The 19,517-nt window shown below is 34.0% G+C and overlaps 1 protein-coding gene across 1 annotated transcript in view; it reads right to left on the bottom strand.

Moving 5' to 3' along the window:
* The window catches only part of LOC140436475 (RNA-binding protein RO60), a 35,560-nt gene extending 22,238 nt beyond the window's left edge, over nt 1-13,322 (bottom strand). The window contains exons 1-4 of the mRNA XM_072525327.1: nt 13,263-13,322; nt 8,602-9,138; nt 7,707-7,906; nt 6,965-7,170 (exon numbers count right to left, since the gene is read on the bottom strand). Coding sequence (XP_072381428.1) covers nt 6,965-7,170; nt 7,707-7,906; nt 8,602-9,136 — 941 coding nt within the window. The 5' untranslated portion in view covers nt 9,137-9,138; nt 13,263-13,322. The remainder of the gene's footprint in view (nt 1-6,964; nt 7,171-7,706; nt 7,907-8,601; nt 9,139-13,262) is intronic.
* Between the last annotated feature and the right edge of the window lie 6,195 nt (nt 13,323-19,517).

Below are 19,517 nucleotides of genomic sequence, written 5' to 3'. Positions count from 1 at the left end.
TGTGAGGTTAAAACTAGCAAAAATTAAGAGAACAAATACAAACACCAGCACGCCTATAAATACAAGAGAACTGATGAGAGACGAAAATCTGAAGAAGAGTTATGCAAATCAAATTAATAAAAGAATGCGAATAATAGAACAAAATGATGATATCGAAGAGATGGTCAATGATATTAAAGGAACGATTCTGGCAGTAAACAGGGAAGTTAAAACACAGATCAGAAAGAGAAAGCATAACGAATGGATGACGGACGAAATTATGGATCTAATGGAAAAGCGAAGGCAACATAAACAACAACGTAATCAAGACAAATACAAACAGATACACAAAGAAATTCGCCAGAAAATTAAGAAAGCAAAAGAACGTTGGATGGTGGAAAGGTGCAACGAAATATAACAATTGCAGGAAAAAGGAGATAGTTTTGGACTACATAAGAAGATCAAAGAAATATCGAATATACACAAAAGCCACCACAGAACAAGAATACGCAACGACAGAAACGAATACATAGAGTCAGAAGAGGAGATAGCAATGGCGTGGAAAGAATACGCAGAAAGACTTTTTAATGAGGAAAGACCAACACAACCAACGCGCAAACTTCCTTCCGAAAACTTATCAGGGCCATCAATAATGCGAAGTGAAATAGAATATGCAGTTAGAACCACAAAGATGCATAAAGCAACAGGTCCAGATGAAATTAATATAGAAGCAATAAAACTACTAGACGAGGAGAATATCGAAATCTTGGTAAAGCTGTTCAATAGAATTTATGATACTGGTTACATTCCGCGAGAATGGCTGCAGTCATCCTTTGTGATGATCCCAAAAACAGCTAATGCCACAAAATGCAATGAACACCGCTTAATCAGTTTAATGAGTCACTTGCTGAAACTCTTCCTTAGGATATTACACTCAAGAATGTACAAGATACTAGAAGAACTTAGCGGGTCAACACAATTCGGTTTTAAGGGAGGACTAGGAACAAGAGAGGCAATTTTATGTTTGAACACCTTAATACAAAACTGTTTAGATCAACGAAAAGATGTCTACCTCACCTTCATCGACTACGAGAAGGCATTTGACAATGTTAAACATGATATCATGATGGAACTACTACATAGGGCCAACATGGACCAGAAGGAGATCAGAATTATTCAGAATCTATACTGGAACCAAATGGCAAAGGTGAGGATTGATAAAGACCAATATACGGATGAATTTGAAATCCGGAAAGGTGTCCGCCAAGGCTGCATACTCTCTCCGATGCTTTTTAATTTATATGTTGAAAATATATTTGCGGAAGCATTAGAAGACACGGAATTAGGCATGAAGGTGAACGGCATACCAATTAGCAACCTACGCTATGCGGACGACACAGTGATTATAACTGATAATTTGGAAGATCAGCAGTTATTACTTGATAGGGTGAATAGCATAGGTAAAAAATATGGCCTCAAAATCAACATTTTGAAAACGAAATATATGGTCATTAGCAGAAACCCTCCAGACAACCCGATAATATGCATAGGTGACGATCGCATAAAACGCGTGAAAACTTTTAAATACCTTGGCACCACAATCAATGACCAATCGGATCCACAACAAGAGATAAAAACCCAAATACAAATGGCAAGACAAGCTTTTGTGAAATTCAGACCGCTCCTATGTAATCAAAACCTAAATTTCGAAATACGCTACAGAATGGTCAAGTGCTACATATGGTCCATCTTGTTTTATGGCATGGAAACGTGGACTTTGAAAAAAACATCTATCAACAAACTTGAAGCATTTGAAATGTGGTCATTGAGAAGAATGATGCGCATACCTTGGGTGGATAGAGTTCGAAACGATGACGTCCTTAAGAGAGCCGGCGTGGAAAGAGAACTCTTTGAATTAATTAAAAAACGCAAGATTGGTTACCTTGGGCACATATTGAGAGGAGCAAAATATGAAATACCACAGTTAATCCTACAAGGGAAGATCGAAGGTAGGAGAGGAGCCGGCCGCAAACAATTATCCTGGTTAAGGAATATTAAAGAATGGACAGGAATACACAATACAGGCGAGCTGTGTCACGCCGCCAAGAACAGAATTCTAGTAATGAGATAGTCGCCTACGCACTTTGGTGTATGGCATCTTAAGAAGAAGAAGAAGACATTAAAAGGAGTTAAATCTCTGGAAGTGGATTATCTCTAGTAATAAAAAAAAGGGTACATAAAAAATATAATAATGGATGATTAACAGAATTGTCCACAAAATTGTTGAAGCAATTGATTGTATATGTATAGTAGCTGTACTAGCCTGTATAACCTTTCCGTTATACAGGCGGGCGCGTTATTTATAACATCAATTTAGTATTCCGTCTTTTATCACCTGCTATGCGAGGTTTCCACAAGGCGCAGATACTCTTAGCTTGCCTCCTTACCAATTCTCTCTCTCTCTCTCTCTCTCTCTCTCTCTCTCTCTCTCTCTCTCTCTCTTGTAGTTTCCCCATTATTTAGGATCGTGACTTCTTTCAATTTTTCTTCATTGGCCTCTATCTTCAGCTGCTCTGAGAGCTTCGCAGAATGAGTTTCCAGCTGAATTCTTAATTTGGTCGGACCATCTAGTTGGTGATCGTCCTCTTGATCTTCTTCCCAGAACGTTTCCAGAAACAATTCTTCTTCTTGATGTGCCTACCCGTTACGAATGTTGGCGATCATGGTGGCAATCTTTATCTTATCTGCAGCAGCGTGAAAAAGCTGCACAGATGTTGTATTGAACCAGATTCTGAGGTTCTTTAACCAAGATGTTCTTCTTCTTTCTGGACCTCGTTTTTCAAATATTTTCCTTGCAGGATGGCTTGAAGGAGAGCATATCTGGATTAATTTCGCATAATTAGAAGCGAAACATTGCGGATTCATTTCGCATAATTAGAAACAATTAATCTCTCCAAACTATCGCCAACTCTGCGAACCACGTGACCGAAAAATTTCAGAATACGTCGCAAACATATTGTGGAATGCCCTTTTCTGAATCTCGAGTTGCTTTAAAATGGAAACGTTTGTTCTTTGAGCCGTCCAAGGTATGAGCAGCATTCTTCTCCAGCACCACATCTCAAAAGCATCAATTTTTTAGCGCTCGCGTCTGCGAAGAGTCCAAGTCTCTGCCCCGTATAGAAATAATGAGAATACAAGGGCATTCACCAGTCTCATCTTGATATTTTGGGAGATATCCCAATTTTGGAGGTCATGTGAATTTCAACGTGGTCGCTCCAGTCTCGGCAACGAATCCAAGCCAGGACAACCCAAAATAACAGTCACACAGCAAAACATTGATGCAGTTCGTCAGCTAATTAAGGATGACCACCGTGTAACATACCGTGAAATAGAAGACTCTTTGGGCATTTCAAAGACCTCGATCCAAAAGATCCTACACGAAGAACTGGGTGTTACGTAGTTATTTTCTCGTATGATCCCCCATTTGCTCATAGATCAAAAAGCGGTTCGCGTCAATTGGTGTCGAAAAACGTTGAAACGGTTTAACAAAAAAAGCTCAAAACACGTTTACAGTATTGTTAGTGGCGATGAATCTTGGATTTACTCCTACGAATCGGAAAATAAACGCCAATCCGATGTGTGGGTGTTTCAAGATGAGGAAAACCCAACAAAAGCGATCCGTTCTCGAACTGTGTGAAAGGAAATGGTCGCAACTTTACTTCTGATTGGTATATAACCATTTGTTTACGAGAAGTTATCGCGAAACTTCGACAAAGCAACACACAACGGCGAAACATCCTACATCAGGACTATGCAAGTGCTCACACTGCCCAAAAGACAATAGTTTTTGGAGTTTCAAAACATCGAATTGTTAAACCATCCACCGTATAGCTCCGACCTAAGTCCCAAGGACTTCTTTAAGTTCTCAAAAATAAAGAATTCAATGCGTGGGCAGCGATTCCAGTCGCCAGAAGAAATCATTGATGCCTTTAAACCATCGATTTTACAGGTGTCAACTGAAGACTGGAATAACTGTTTTACCAATTGGTTTGACATGGTAATTATGGCTGAGAGTATAGAAGAACTACAAACTTTATTAGATGCAATAAATAGTGAATGGATTCAAATGGGACTTGACATCAACACAGACAAGACCAAATTTATGATAGTATCAAGGAGTCCAATAAATAATGAACAACTAACTCTTGGTGGACAGCAAATAGAGAGAGTGACAAAATATAAATATCTGGGAGCTTACATCAACACAGAATTAGATCCAGACCAAGAGATCAGGGTACGAATAGAAATGGCAAGGGCAGCGTTCTTAAAATTCAAGCAATTGTTCTGTGACAAAAATCTGAATACTGCGCTGAGACTGAGGTTTGTTGAATGTTACGTCTGGTCGCAACTATTGTACGGGGTAGAAACATGGACAGTAAAAGCGCAAATAGTTAAGCTTGAAGCCTTTGAACTTTGGATATCCCGGAGAATGTTGAGAATTCCATGGACTGCCAGGGTCACTAATGAGGAAGTGCTGAGAAGGATGGGTCGAGACAAAAAATTGTTGAGAACAATAAAAGTACGCAAGACTGCATATAAATATGGCCTTCTGCAGGTCATCATGCAGAGTAGAGTCGATGGCAAAAAGGGAATAGGTAGAAAGAGGAAGTCATGGCTGCGAAATATTCGAGACTGGACAAACATGACTGTAGACGAATTATTCCACGTTGCAAAGAGAAGAGAAGCTTTTAAAAATGTGGTCGCCAACCTCCGTTAATGGGGACGGCATAGGAAGAAGAAGAATTGGTTTGAAAGTATGCAACGGTGTATCGATCTTAATGGGACATATTTTGAAAAGCAATAAAGTACTTTAAGTCTATATATTTTTTGGCTTTATGGCTATATGCAAAACTAAAATGACAACGAAACCAACTGCCTGTGTAGGCGGATTCAAGTATATAGTCGGTTCGCTATATTTACGCGGGTTTCGGATTAACAAAATTATGCTAATGACTCATTGAGAACCAGTTGCAGTAAACGACTTCCCAGAAAATTAGGTAAAAACTGCATTAATGATCATATTTTAAAATACATTAAAATAACATTAGGGTAGGTATAAATTTGTTACAATATTGCAGTTGAATTGATTCTTTGCCAGTGATGACATTGTATGTTTGGTGGAAATATTTAAAAATGCTTAGACGTGTGTTAGATGTAGATAGTCTAATTTGTAGTGTACATAAGTATTTTACGGATGAAAAAAAAAATGGCGGTCCTTTAAAATCGGTAATATCTGTTCAACAACGCGTATGTGATGCTCTAGGAATTGGTGAAACCAAACTAGGAGGAGTATTACAAAATCGCAATAATGAACGGCCGAAAGAAGATCACCGAAAAACTCGCCTATCATTGAAAACGAAAGATATTCCAGATGGAAAAAAATTTGAAATTCGTGATACCATTTATCGAATGCGAGCCAACAAGGAACATGTGACCTTAAATACAATTCTCTCGGAATTAAAAGATAGAAAATTTGACGAAATTGGCAGAACAAGTCTATGGCAAGTGATACATAATTTGGGTTTCAAATTTCAAAAGGAGGATAACAGAAAAGCCCTTTGTGAAAGAAGTTCTGTTGTGCATAAAAGAATTAACTTTCTAAGAAAATATTCTAAATTAAAAGAAGAAAGGGCAAATTTTATATATTTAGACGAAACATGGATATTTTCTAGGGGTGCAACTAAGAGAATATGGCAAGATGATAACGTAAAGTCTATCAAACATACTGATGGAGAAGGGAAGCGACACATAATTTTACGTGCAGGAGGGAAATCGGGTTTTATAGAAGGTGCTGATTTAATATTTTCATCTAAATCAAAATCAAGTGACTATCACGATAATATGAACACAGAAATGTTTGTAAAATGGTTACATGAAAAACTTCTCCCAGGTTTAAGTGAGCCCAGCGTAATTATTTTAGACAATGCACCTTTCCATTCTGAAGTATTAAACAAAAGTCCAACGAATTCTTGGACTGTTAATAAAATTAAAGAATGGTTGACAAAGGAACATATACCATTTACACAACATATTTTAAAATCAGAATTATTACGCTTGGCAAATATCCACGCAAAACCAAAAACCTTTGTTGTGGATCAGATTATTGAAAGTTACGGTCATCAAGTTTTACGTCTGCCACCGTATCATTGCCAGTTTAATCCCATCGAATATATATGGGGAATAGCAAAACAATATTATGACAACCGTATTGGGCCTAACGGTTATAGTGACGACGCAGTTCGGGAAACTTGGCGAAAGGCACTTTCAATTGTAACTCCAGAAGTGTGGTGCAACTGTATATTCAAGTGCGAGAAACTAATAGAAGATTGGTGGACTCGTGAAAATAAAATAAACGAAATAAGTCCAATCATAATAACAATTAATGATGATGACAGTGATGATGATTACGATTATGATATTTTTGATGATAATGACTGATTTTCATTTTTGTTGGCAAGTTAAATTTATTTATTTTTCATTAGAAATTCTCTCCATGGAACAAATATACATAGACCATATTTTCTGTGTGAAGTGTAATATAAAATTATTATTAGGTTTATATTAGCCACATTAGACTCCATTAATGAAGTAATTCTCCTTATTATACTGTCAATTATATAAAAGATTTTCCATTATTATTTAATTAAAAAAAGTTATGGATTATTTTTCATTTCATTTGACCAGTTGATATTTCCCGAAAGTGCAGGTAATTAAAACTGGGTACTTACAATAAAATTTTTAATCCGAAGTCCGCGTAAATATAGCGAACCGACTATAGTAACTCAATTGGACAATTTAACCAATAGTAACATAAATCCGGTAACACCACTCTGCAACCGCCATCAATCGACAAAAAAATCACTGGATTAAATTAAGTAGGAACACTCCATTTCATATAATAACAAGAATCTACGGTTCTACTTACTTTCCTCCGCTTTCAAAATTCTTCATCTGGATAAATACTTCAATTGGATGAATTCCGCATTCTATCACCTTGCTGGAGGTCGTTAAAATTTCTGAGACTTTGACATAAAAGGACTTGTCTTTCTTAAGAAATCCATACTTGTACAATTTGGGAAGCATTTGTAGTATCTCTTTGATGGACATATTCGGAACTATGGCGATCCATATCTACAATTTATTTAATAACGAGTCTTAACTAATAAGATTTTTTGTATAAAAAAAACATAATAGGTTCATGTATCTAGAATGGGTGCTACAATGGATTCACAGAGCTTGGGAATATTTTTATAGTCATTGTCGGAAGCATTTAAACAACATAAAAATTCCTACCACTCCTTATAGTCCGACAGCAGGGTACCAATTTTTTCAAGAATTCGTTCTGAAACGAATAACTTTACTTTTTACATGTATTACAATTTTATGTGACTGGTCTAATAATCCAAGATTTATATAATATATAAGAAATTTTGTATATATTTAATTTGTTTCTAAAAACATTGTTATAACAAAAAAGCTAATTTCATGTTCATAATTAAACGTTTTTGCTTGTCCATTTTTGCTGGCACAACGATAACATACAGAATTGGTAAGAAAAGAAAGCATAGATATTAAAAGTACCCTTCTACAATCATGAAAACGAATAAGAAGTTCGGTAGGAAAAACTTCACATTAATGAAAATATAAATTTGATGTCGAAAACTTACCGCTACTGATTTCCGCAATAGTCCATCAACCAACTTCATAGAAGCTTTTAACTCAGTAATCAAAGGAACAGCCAATTTTTTATCGCTAGTTTTCCTTAGCTCGTCGCATTTTTTCATAAGTTCCAAGTTCTTCTTGTCTTCGTCCTCGTCTGTGTCGATACATTTCTTCTTCATGATGTAACTAAGAACTACCTCGTGCGCTAAAATTGAAGATAAACATTGACCGATGTAATGGCAATAACAACAAACTTAAAGAGTTTCTAAATCTCTGACAATAAGGGGTCTCATAAAAAGGAGCCGTCCAAGAAAACTAATAGGAGCAAGGAATAGGCCTTCTACCACAATACTAGTTTTGTACGTTACGGAAAATACTTCCACGAAGACGGAATTTGGTGAAATTAGTAGCTGAATTAGTGTAGTTTATAAAAACGTATTTGTGTAATTGGAAAAAAGATGTTTTAAATCGTTTGTAATATGAAAGCTTAAATTCGACATTTTTTATGCATATTTCATTAAATCTATAAACAATTATTGTTTATTCTAGCCATATAAAACCTAATCGAACATGCAATGGCAAAACTGTAACATCATCGTGAATAGTACAAATGTACAGGCTGCCCAAATCCACTTTGTCTCTGACCTTGAGATGGGCAGTAGTTTTTGATGAGCCAGGGTAGTGAGACTCCTTTTCTCTCAGCAGCTAGAGCTGGACAATATTTTCTATTTTTGTTGTCATGTTCTCTTATTGATTTCCGCATAGTACTACTAAAATGACATTGGGACATCTGTACATATAATAAACTAATTTATTTATCATAAGATATATTACACCACTTCGAACTTCAAGTTTGTATTTGGACAATTAATGGTATATTTATTGTACAAAAAAACTTACCTGGAGATTCAGCTTTTACGTGACATACTGTGATAAGTCGCTTGTGCGTCCAGCCATGAACGCTCATTGTATTAGCATAGTACCGAGCCAGTTGAGAAGGTGTTTTATCTTTGTAATACAAACGTACAACCCGTCTTGCAGATTTTGAAAACCTGTGTTTATTAGACACAGACATGCAATGGACATAGTCGAAAAAATCCTCATCATATTTCATAATTTTTGGAATTAATGTACTTATATCTGTTTTACATGCTTTTGTAGCTTCTTCTAATAACATAGATGAACATAACACATTAAAAATTTGTTTTCGGTATGGTATTAATGGGTCGTCATTGACTGATTCTATTGTCTTAAGCAACAGATTGTAATCACTACCGATGATCTCTTTCACGAATTGCAATTTTGCAGGTTTAATTTGTGTATATTTATCTGGACCACCACAGTAATATTTTGGGCGAACGTTAGCTATGTAGATCAAACGTTTGCATGTATCTTCATTGGAAAACGGAGACAACGTTTGTCTGTCTACCGCCATGTCTACAAAAAAATATATTTTTTATATTCATGTAGTGAAATTTAAGAAGTATTAAAAATATGAACAAACTGTAATTTCTAGTTAGCCTAGACATGTTCCATGAATAGAGAAATTATTGCATTACAAGGGCAACAAAAAACAACTTGGTTATATAGTGGCACTGAACATATAGTGACATACGAGATATCATAGGGCACTATAGATAAAAATAGATTTACTAGAAGACAAATTTTGATTTATTGACTTACAGAAGGCCTTAGGCTGACTACAAAATAAACAACTGGTCGAATCCTAACATGCGACATAGCAAATAAAAGGGGAGGATATAACGAATATATTCAGATAGAAAAAACAAACAAGGCGACTACCAAAAGGGCACTATATTTAATTTATGATTGAGACTGCACACCTTCCCTAGTATGTGGCGTGACAGTTATGTAACTTCAGTATTTAAAGACTGTGACAGACAATATAACAAATTATAGGCCTGTTGGTATGTTATCTGCCATCCCTAAACTTTTTGAACTAATTTTAAACAAATATCTCACTTGGCATTGTAGAAATCTCTTGATTATTGAGTAATATGAATTCAGGCAGGGTAAATCTACATCTACAAACCTTCTTTTGTATCATGACCATATTGTCTGGGCTTTCGAGGGTGGGTAACAAGTGGACATTTATATCAATTTCTCGAAGGCCTTTGACACAGTAATCCATTCTTTGTTCATTTTTAAATTAAGATTGATTGGCTTTCCTGAGTAGTTTATTTCATGGTTAAGCAGTTATCTTGATGAAAAATTTCAGTTTGTTTTTATAAAGGGTTCACTCTTGATTCCTATGTTGTTCAGTTCATAGATCCTACAAGGTTCACATGTGGGTCCTCTTCTGTTTAACTTATTTAGAGTAGAGTAGAGTAAATTTTGATTTGCATAAATTTTTAAACATGATTGAGCAAATAACGTCACATTATTAATTACAGATTAAAAAAATATATAAAATATATTGACATCACACATTAAAATATATTAAATATGCTGATCCAAGGAGAAGGATAGGCCAGGCACTCCGCCACAGTATAGGGCTCAATGTCAACTAGGTGTTGAAAAACCTCTCTCTTAAGACTATAGACAATGTTTGAAGTGGCAAATTCAAATTAAGGCTTCTTGTATTATATTCATGATTGGAAAGCAGGTGATAAAACAAAGAAAAATTTTTAAAAAGGAACATAATACATTCAAATATATAGATGCCTGAGAAAGTGAGTATATTGAGTGATTTGAATCAGCCTCTACAGGATTCTCTCGCCTTTAGTCCTAAGATCACCCGGACTGCCTTTTTTGGACTATAAAGACAGTTGAGCTATCTACTGCAGCACCCCAGAAGTTTACTCCATATTGCATAACAAAATAAAAGTTTGCATAATATACTGATACTAAAATCCCCTGGTCTAGATAGCTCTTTAACACTCTTAATGAGTAGCAGGCTCTATTCAGTTTTTTTGTTGTATTTTGTATTTGTTCCCCCCAATTCAGATTCTGGTCAATATAAATACCAAGAAATTTAACTGATCTAGCAGGTTCCGTGTTTTGTGATAGAAAATTAACTGTATCTGGAAACTATTCTCGTGACTGGCTGGTTCTAAAGTAGACAAAAACTGTCTTATCAGTAATAAGCAACAACCGATTTTCACTGAACCACTGTTCAGCCTTGCTTAGAATTTGCTCTGCCACTACGAGGAGTGTTTCTGAAGTTTTTTCCCAAAAAGCACATTTGAGTCATCAGCGAAATTTACAAGGTTTGAGGAACTACTAACCACCACATTTGGAAGGTCGTTTATGTAGACCAAAAAGTGAAAAGGCCACAGGACACTAGCCTGTGGTATGCCTAATTTTAAATTTATTGGTTCAGAGTAAACCTTACATCCCCTTTTCTCCAGGCATACCTTTTGCGACCTATCTGGGAGAAATGATTTTATCCATTTTAATGCCGGTCCCTGTATTCCATAAATATGTAATTTTTGTAATAAAAGAACATGATCTAGGCTATCGAAAGTCTTAGATAAGTCCAAAAAAGCACCTATGGTTTTTATCTTTGCCTCCAGTTTTTCTAAAATTTTTGATAAAAAATAATAGGTAGCTGTCTCAACAGATCTCCCTGAGAGAAAACCATGCTGTGAACCTCTAAATAAGTTGTTTGTAGTAAAAAAGTTTTGTAGTCTGAAATATATTCCTTCTTCGAATATTTTTGAGAATGATGGACGAAGGCTTATTGGTCTATAGTTCTCCATCTTAATAACATCACCTTTTTTATGTAGTGTATTTATTAATGATATTTATGAAGTAACAACGAAGACCTAACTTCCAAAATGTGGTTTTACAATTTTACGATGCATATTACAACAAAAGACCTAGACAAAGGATGTTTTTGTACCTGGACCGAAGATCTTGCAAACAGAGGAAGTGCCGAAATATGCAGTTCCCTACTCAGATATTATTGAAGTTGACAAAAGCATCACCAAAAAGGATTATCTGATCATTATTTGCCTTTAGCAGTATCTTATTTGAAGCGATACTTCCGTTGTATTGACCACAAATTTCCTGAGGTTGGCCATACTTACTTAGACTGTGACACAGATTTCAGAAGAATAGAGAAGGTTTTACGAAAACATAACACAGTATACAGGGAAATAATTTCAAAAGCTAGCCGAATAAATCAACTTATCGATATGACTCAACACTTTAGAAGGATTGTAGATCTACCTCAAAAACTTCATCTTATTAATAGAAAAAATGATGAACTAAATGAAACAGTCAGATTTAGAGACGGAATTAAATGGATAAGAGTAGATGAGTATGGTTCCTATTTGTATAAGGAATCATATGACGAAACAGTTCCATTTAGAAAAGTAAATATTCTTCAAAATAAGAATAGAACAACAGCGCGCCAGAGAATATTGAAATCGAAAGAATTCGGGAGAAATATTGAACTATCTCTGAAGAAAAAAGAAAAAATCTCCAAGAACAGCTTAAGTTTGTAAAACCAGAATATTGATATTTCTATGAACCAATCTTAGAAAACAAACAATGTATCATTAAACTGTTATTACCTTATATTAAGCAATAATATCTTGTTAACCAGTTAGATAAGTTATTCTTTTAATACATTATTCTTGTATAAAACAGTAGTTGTTGTTCTACTTTTTCTATACTTCTACAGTGGATGAAGGTGTTTGGACTGTTTTTTTTTCAAATTTTTTGATACATAATTTTTTTGTTGATATTTTTTTGTCAATAACATTCCATATATTAGTAACGACAAAGAAAGTTTTTGTCTAATAAAAGTACATGTGAGAAAAGTTTACAATGAAAAACTTTAACCATAATTTTCTCAAAATCTGAATTTTGTAACATAGCTTATTATTGTTTATCAAAGTTTATAAAATAAAAACTGACTCATAGAAAGCATTGTTTTGTCATAGCTGTAAATTATACAGATATTTTATTACAGAGTATGTTGAGAACAATTAAAACACCAATAATAGTGTAATAAATCATTGGTGCATTACAAATCTATATCAAATTGAATAACCTTTTTGCATACAGAAATATTCTACAAATGTCACTTCCTTCATAATCTGATGTTTAAACTTTTTAGAGACAATTTTGAAGAAGGTAAATGACCTAAATACACTTTCAAAAATGTTATGTATCAAGTTATTCAATACTGAATTAGCCACTTGATGTCTACCTACTTTCCAGTTTTTTATATTATTACTATAATAATCTATATAAAATTATGATTAACTGTTTGCTATGACTCCATAAATAGAATTCAGAATTTTATATTTTTTTATTATAAAAAATGATATTCTCGGAAATTTAATACAGCTGCATAAATTCAATTTATAAATATAAAAGTAATTTATAAAGTAAAAAGTGATTATGCTATATCAGCTATTTATTTATAAGTACTTTTTAGGTGATTCACTCCTAAATATTTATCTCATTTGAACTAACAGTACCTTAGATAGATAAGATAAATGTTCAAAACAAATTAATGTCATTATGATAAAACAAATAAATGATTAATCTAATCAAATCTATTAAGGGAAATCACATATATTTACCTGAATATGTTAAAATATTCTTATTATCGTTTACCTCGATATGTCAGTCAGTGTCAGAGTACATAAGCATAAGCACATAAGCAGATAGCTCTCTAGTAGTAAGGTACGTCCCATAGAAAGATTTAGGAGAGTTTCTAGCGCCGAATGCGGACGGGCCGAAACTAATTTTATTTGGCAGCAAATTTAAAACATAGGTTCTGAAATTTAGGAGTGCAATTTAAAAAAATGCTCTGAATTTTAGGCGGCAACATTCAAAAAGTAGGCTTTTAGTAAAATAAATAAAAACTTATTTTATACCAATAAGAAATATAGTATACACTTACGCATTTTTATATATAAATGTATAAGGTAATATCAGATAGAGAGAGTATATAATATGGTACACGAAAGTTTTTACTTATTATTTTATAACTATATCTGTTTTCCATTACATTAACAAACCGGAGTTCCGAAAACAACAAAATAAAACACAGATATCTTGGCACTAGTTTATTTTTACTTTGATAAAATGAAAGGCAGATATCGAGCACAGTTTTATTAATTAAATCTTGCCCAAGTACTTTCGTTTCCTAGAACATCTTCAGGCATTTCGTCAATTATGGTCTAAAAATAGTCGAAGCTACATTCTGGTCGGCAACAGGAGAGAGAATAAGAGAATTTTATCAAAGTTCATTTATTCGAGCATTCAACCTTATATCAACTTGTTTATTTGTATAATTTTCTTTGGTAAAGTATTGGCAACAAATATCCTCCTTGTCCTCAGTAACTAAGACCTTGTCAGGGCGTGGATGGGGACACTCTAAATATTGTTAGCTTGCTGTCTCCATTGGCTGCGATCCTGTACGAGATGAACAACTTCATGTAGGGATTTTTCCACCAATCTTCATTTAATCTTCCAATCGTGTGGAAGATCTTCCTATTGATAAACAAATATAGATACCTCTATATTCATTAGTAGTGGTTTGTTATAAGTTCCATACCTTCTCAAATACTCTTCCTTAAAGGACCATCTGTAGATAATAAAGTGTAAACTCTAGCATTTCTGCGATCTTATTCTTCAGGATCATCACAAATTAATATGTAACTATTGCTCAGAAGTAGAAGGTTCATGAAAGTCTATAATAATGAAATATTAAAATTAAGAATGTATGACTTTTTTATAAAATAAGGCAACTTTTAGGAATGCAATTATAAGAGTTTTAATGATTTTAAAATATATATAGTATATAAATAAAAGATTTATGTTGGTTAAGATTTAAAGGTAATTTAACTACAGAAGCAAAATGTACATTAGGTGCTGTTCTTACCTCGTGCTTGTAAAAATAAACTCCTAATCCTCAGAATGTTTAACAGTCCTTCGTAAAATATCTAACTTTAACTAACTTTGACCCATCCACAAAAAATATGCTTTTGATTTTTGCGATTTGGAATACTATACCATTTTGGTATTGTATCTTCTTCTCTTTTAGTAATGTTTATTAGATTATCTATCTAACGAAAAACAAATGTGTTAGTGGCAGCATTGTAATCCACGCCTTGGCAAACTAAAAGCCAAGGCGTGGATTACAATGTTGCCACTAACACATTTGTTTTTCGTTAGATACCCAAAATTCTTTAAAAATAAGTTATTGTAAATTTAAGTTGTGATTTTAGTAGAATTTGCTACATGCTTTTGCTTTGCTTTGTTTTTTTTTTGGAAAAGAGTGTATGATATAATCATTATTTGGGTAAATATGCAAAACTAGTGAAACTATGGCAACATCACTTACATCAACGTCGTACGCCTCTTGGTATGTCAAGCCCCTACTTAACGTCTAGAAGCGACATCGCCATTACAAACGGCTGGACTTATGCAACTCACTCTCCCCACCTTTCTTATTCCAGTTACACTACTATTTGTGGTATATACTGTGGTTGGTGTCAGATCATGTCAGATGGTGTCAGACGAAACCAATTACGTATAATATCGTCATTGGACGAGTAGAATTCCCTACTCCCTACCAATCCCTATTTTAAGGACGAAACCAAAATAAGTCCTGTCTTGTCAAACAATTGTCAAATTCACAGCACATAACCACGTTGACATAACTCTCAAATTCGTTCAATTAACGGAATGTATGCCTAGAATAGGAATTGTTTGATACACTGACGAAAATATAAATAAGATTTAGTGATAGAATTAGTGTTTTTAAAGAACTGTTAGTCGACCTGGCGAAATTAGTACCGCCACAGAATGAATAACAATCAGAATGCCTACTCTCAGAAAAGTAGGAATAAAATAGTGCATATTATGTCTATGGTTGCCGTAAATAAATTAAACCGGGTTAATTTTTTTATGCACATCATTTAAAATTTCACTGAATAGCACTGGTTCCGTTTAAAACGTGGCTGATTCCGCATGCGCGAACGAGATGCGCGCACTTATCTTGACAAGCAGAGTGGGTATTCTGATTGTTTATTATTCTGTGGTACCGCTTTAGAATTAATATATATTATGTTAAATTATTAGCTATTAACTTTTTTATGTTAAGATCTGGGATTCCCATGTTCAACTTGCGTACCAGCGTTTGAGGAGTCTTCCGGGTGGTCTCTGGTATTCGGTTTCTCTTCCTTTGCAAGTCTATTATCACCCATTCTATTAACGTAGTCTCTCCATGCTCTTTTTCTCTAGAGCATTTTACAACGTTTTGGATGTTACACAGGATATCGTTGCTTCACACTTTATCTCAATATCTCCAAGTATTTTGCCAGTAGGTAAATGATCTTTGGATCTTAATATCTGTAGTTCTTACTATTTGTGTAGTAGTGGTTGTAGTCTCTAAAGATTGTCCTCATCTTTTAGGTATTGTCACTGCATCATCAGCATAGAAAAATTCTGTATCACCGATTACCGAAGATAACTGTGAAAAACCTAATAGGCTCAGTTCAAAACTTAGGATTAAATTTTATGCTTCAGCTCATTTACCACAAGAAACTTCTCTCAATAACTACCTCTTAATCGGCCCCAAGATATATTCATATTTTATTGTAATTTCGCTTACATCGCTATATTCTATACACAGATATAAAACACATGTACCTACCGCATGATTCTTGTTGACCACTCTCATTGTGATTATCAGATAATTCTCGCCGTTTCTTAACTGTTGATGAAATTCGAAATTACCGCTTAACTACTTACATATGGGGTTAGAAGCTCCAAGATTCCCAAATTTTAACGCTCGTTGTAATAAAACATTAAAATTTACCACCAACTCAATGAATGTTAGGTCGTATACTTAACCATAGACCCATAGACAATAGACTTAATATATATATTAACACAGACTGAGCAACCTATAGAGCAAAGTGACGACACCATTTTTTTTGCGATGCTTTTATGCGTTGTATTATTTTCTTTTTCTATAGTAAAATGCAGAGCGGATAGTCACGACACGAAATAGTTCGTGTCGTGACGAAAACGTCATTACTATTTATACTGGCGTCATATTAATTTTTAACGTTAATTGTTAATCAATTCATTTAAAGTATACTTAAATTTTATTTTTAAACATCTTATATTTAGTTTATATAATAATTAAGTTTATAATATATAGTTATAATATATTTCGTCATATATATATATATATATATATATATATATATATATATATATATATATATCAGAGATTCTACAGTATTCACTGTCTTCCATCGCTCAACTGTTTCCATCTCTCTCTGTTGTCCCATTCTCCATCGTCTAAACCTCTCTTACTCATGGCATCGTCTACTTCGTTTCTCCAGGATCTTCGGAGTTGTCCTCTTTTCCTCCTTCCTATGAGGCTCCATTCGGTTATTCTCTTTATCCATCTGCTGTCGCTAGCTCTTCTTACATGTCCATACCAGTTTAGTCTTTTTTGTTCTATATGTTAGTATGTCTGTTTGTATTGATTTTCTTTGCTTTATTTCGTCATTACTTCTTCTATCCATTCTTGTTACTCTGGAGCATCTTCGCAGGGATTCCATCTCTGTTGCTACTATCTTACTGCTGTTTTTCTTGTTTATGATCCAATTTTCAGCCCCATGTCATAATACTTCGCACTAATGTTTTATAAATCTGTGCTTTTGTCTTCATATTTAGGTGTCTATCCCACCATACTGAGTTAAGATGTCGGATTGCTGTTCTTGTTTGTCCTAATCTTTGTGTAATTTTTTCCTCTGTTGTTGCCTTTTTCGTGATTATAAATCAAGTATTTGAATTTATCCTTTCCTTTGATTTTTTCACTTGTAGATAGGTACTCTATTTTCGCGAGGTTAATATCTAGACCAGCCTTAGGGTATTCTTCTTGTAGATTTTTCATCATGTAGCTGAGATCGTCTTGGTCTTGTACAATTACTACTTGATCGTCTGCAAAGCTTAACGTATATAGGTATTCGTTCCGTACCGGTACTCCCATGCCTACGCATTTTCTTTTCCATGTAGTCAAGGCATTCTCGTAAGTATATTTTGAATAGGGTTGGAGATGTGGAATAACCCTGCAGGAGCCCCTTTGTTGTGATGAAGTCTCCTACGATTCTTGTTCCCATTTTAATGGACACTTTATTTTCTTTATACAGAGCTTTTGTAGCTTCTATGAGTTCCGTCTGTATTTCTAATTTGTACATTGCCTCCCATAGTTCTGACCTTGGTACAGAGTCATACGCCTTTCTCAGGTCCACAAATGCTAAATGTATATCTCTAGTTTTTGTTTTTTTCTTTTCCAACAGTTGTTCCAGTGTGTATATGTGGTCTATGCATGATCTTCCTGCCGTGAAGCCTGCCTGATCCTCCCCGATTTTGCCTTTTATCGCTTGCTCTATCTTTTCTCGCAGTATCTTCCCATATAATCTTCCTATTGATGATATTACGCTTATTCTGTAGTTTTTTCACCGTTTTCTATCTCCTTTCTTAAATATAGATGTCATATATGCTTCCGTTCATTCCTTTGGGAGCTGTTCTCCATTTATGACTTTCTGGATTTATGGTATTTTTTCCCATATCAATTTTGAGTTTTCTTTATAAACTAAAATTTGGCTTATATTTGAATGAATGATAATATTTCAATACATGTTTTTGCTTATTAAAGTTGTGTATGAACAGTTGTAAAGTTTTTTCCCCCGAAAGCATAAATTGTCGTTTTCCCACCTTACTTATGAAAAGGCTTATGATTCTATTTGTTATAAACCTATAGGGTATAGAAAAACAATATTAATTTTTGTATATATTTATTTTAACCTGCAACAAAACTATCGATTGTTCTCAATATTTCACTAAAACAATACTCGAAGCAAAATATATATACACAACATTTTAATAGTAATACCACTAAAAAACCTAAGATTTATCTTAAAACTAATCAAAATAAATACTTTATACATCGTTAGGTAAACTTTATTCCTATACTTTATTACAGTCCCTATATATCACTTTTGACGTTCATTGAAATATTTTTGACATCACAGAAAGCTACGCAGTTAACAATTTTAAGATGAATTTTTTATACAGTACCATTAAGACTATAACGAATTCGTACTATTTTTCCAACAAAAATCGTTACTTCAGTTATTGATCAGTTAAAATTCCTTTTAAGCTATGAAGAGCGAAGAGTGTTGATACTTGTCGGGACTCTACAGGAATTATAACGAAAATTATAAAAAAAAAAACATGCGCTCACATGGTTAGGGTCAAATTCAGTCACCATCACGTCTCAGCTGCTGACTATTTTTCCATGAGCTAGAATATGTGCGTTAATACAATACAAACGAGATTTTGAGATGCTTTAATCATAAACAAAATGTTACGTGTCTAGATTTTTACACATTTTACAATCCAACCTTGACTGAGTATGTTATTACTAACAAATCGTTGGTTTTGTTATTGAAATGCACCAGTTTATATTTATATGTATATGAAAATAAGTAATACATAGGTGAATATATACTCCGAGAATGTGTTGTTAGGAATATTTTAGTTTGAAATATATAACCCTTTCAGAACCCAGGTTCGTAAAATGTATAACATTTTTGATTAAGAGAAACAAAGAAAGACCCGCTAAATAGAGAACACTGTCACATAACTCCATTACTCATAGCGATATTGAAATATTTAATGTTAATTAATGAAATATGGCCAAGATATTGACAAGACAATGTAACGTCTAGATCTATACTACGTTCATTTCCAAGATAAGCTAAAGGTCACACTGATCAGTGGGTGTGTCCTGTAGCCGTGTCATC

This window comes from Diabrotica undecimpunctata, chromosome 3 (assembly GCF_040954645.1).
Source record: "Diabrotica undecimpunctata isolate CICGRU chromosome 3, icDiaUnde3, whole genome shotgun sequence".
Classification (NCBI taxonomy): Eukaryota; Metazoa; Arthropoda; class Insecta; order Coleoptera; family Chrysomelidae; genus Diabrotica; species Diabrotica undecimpunctata.
This window is presented reverse-complemented; position numbering and strand designations above follow the sequence as displayed.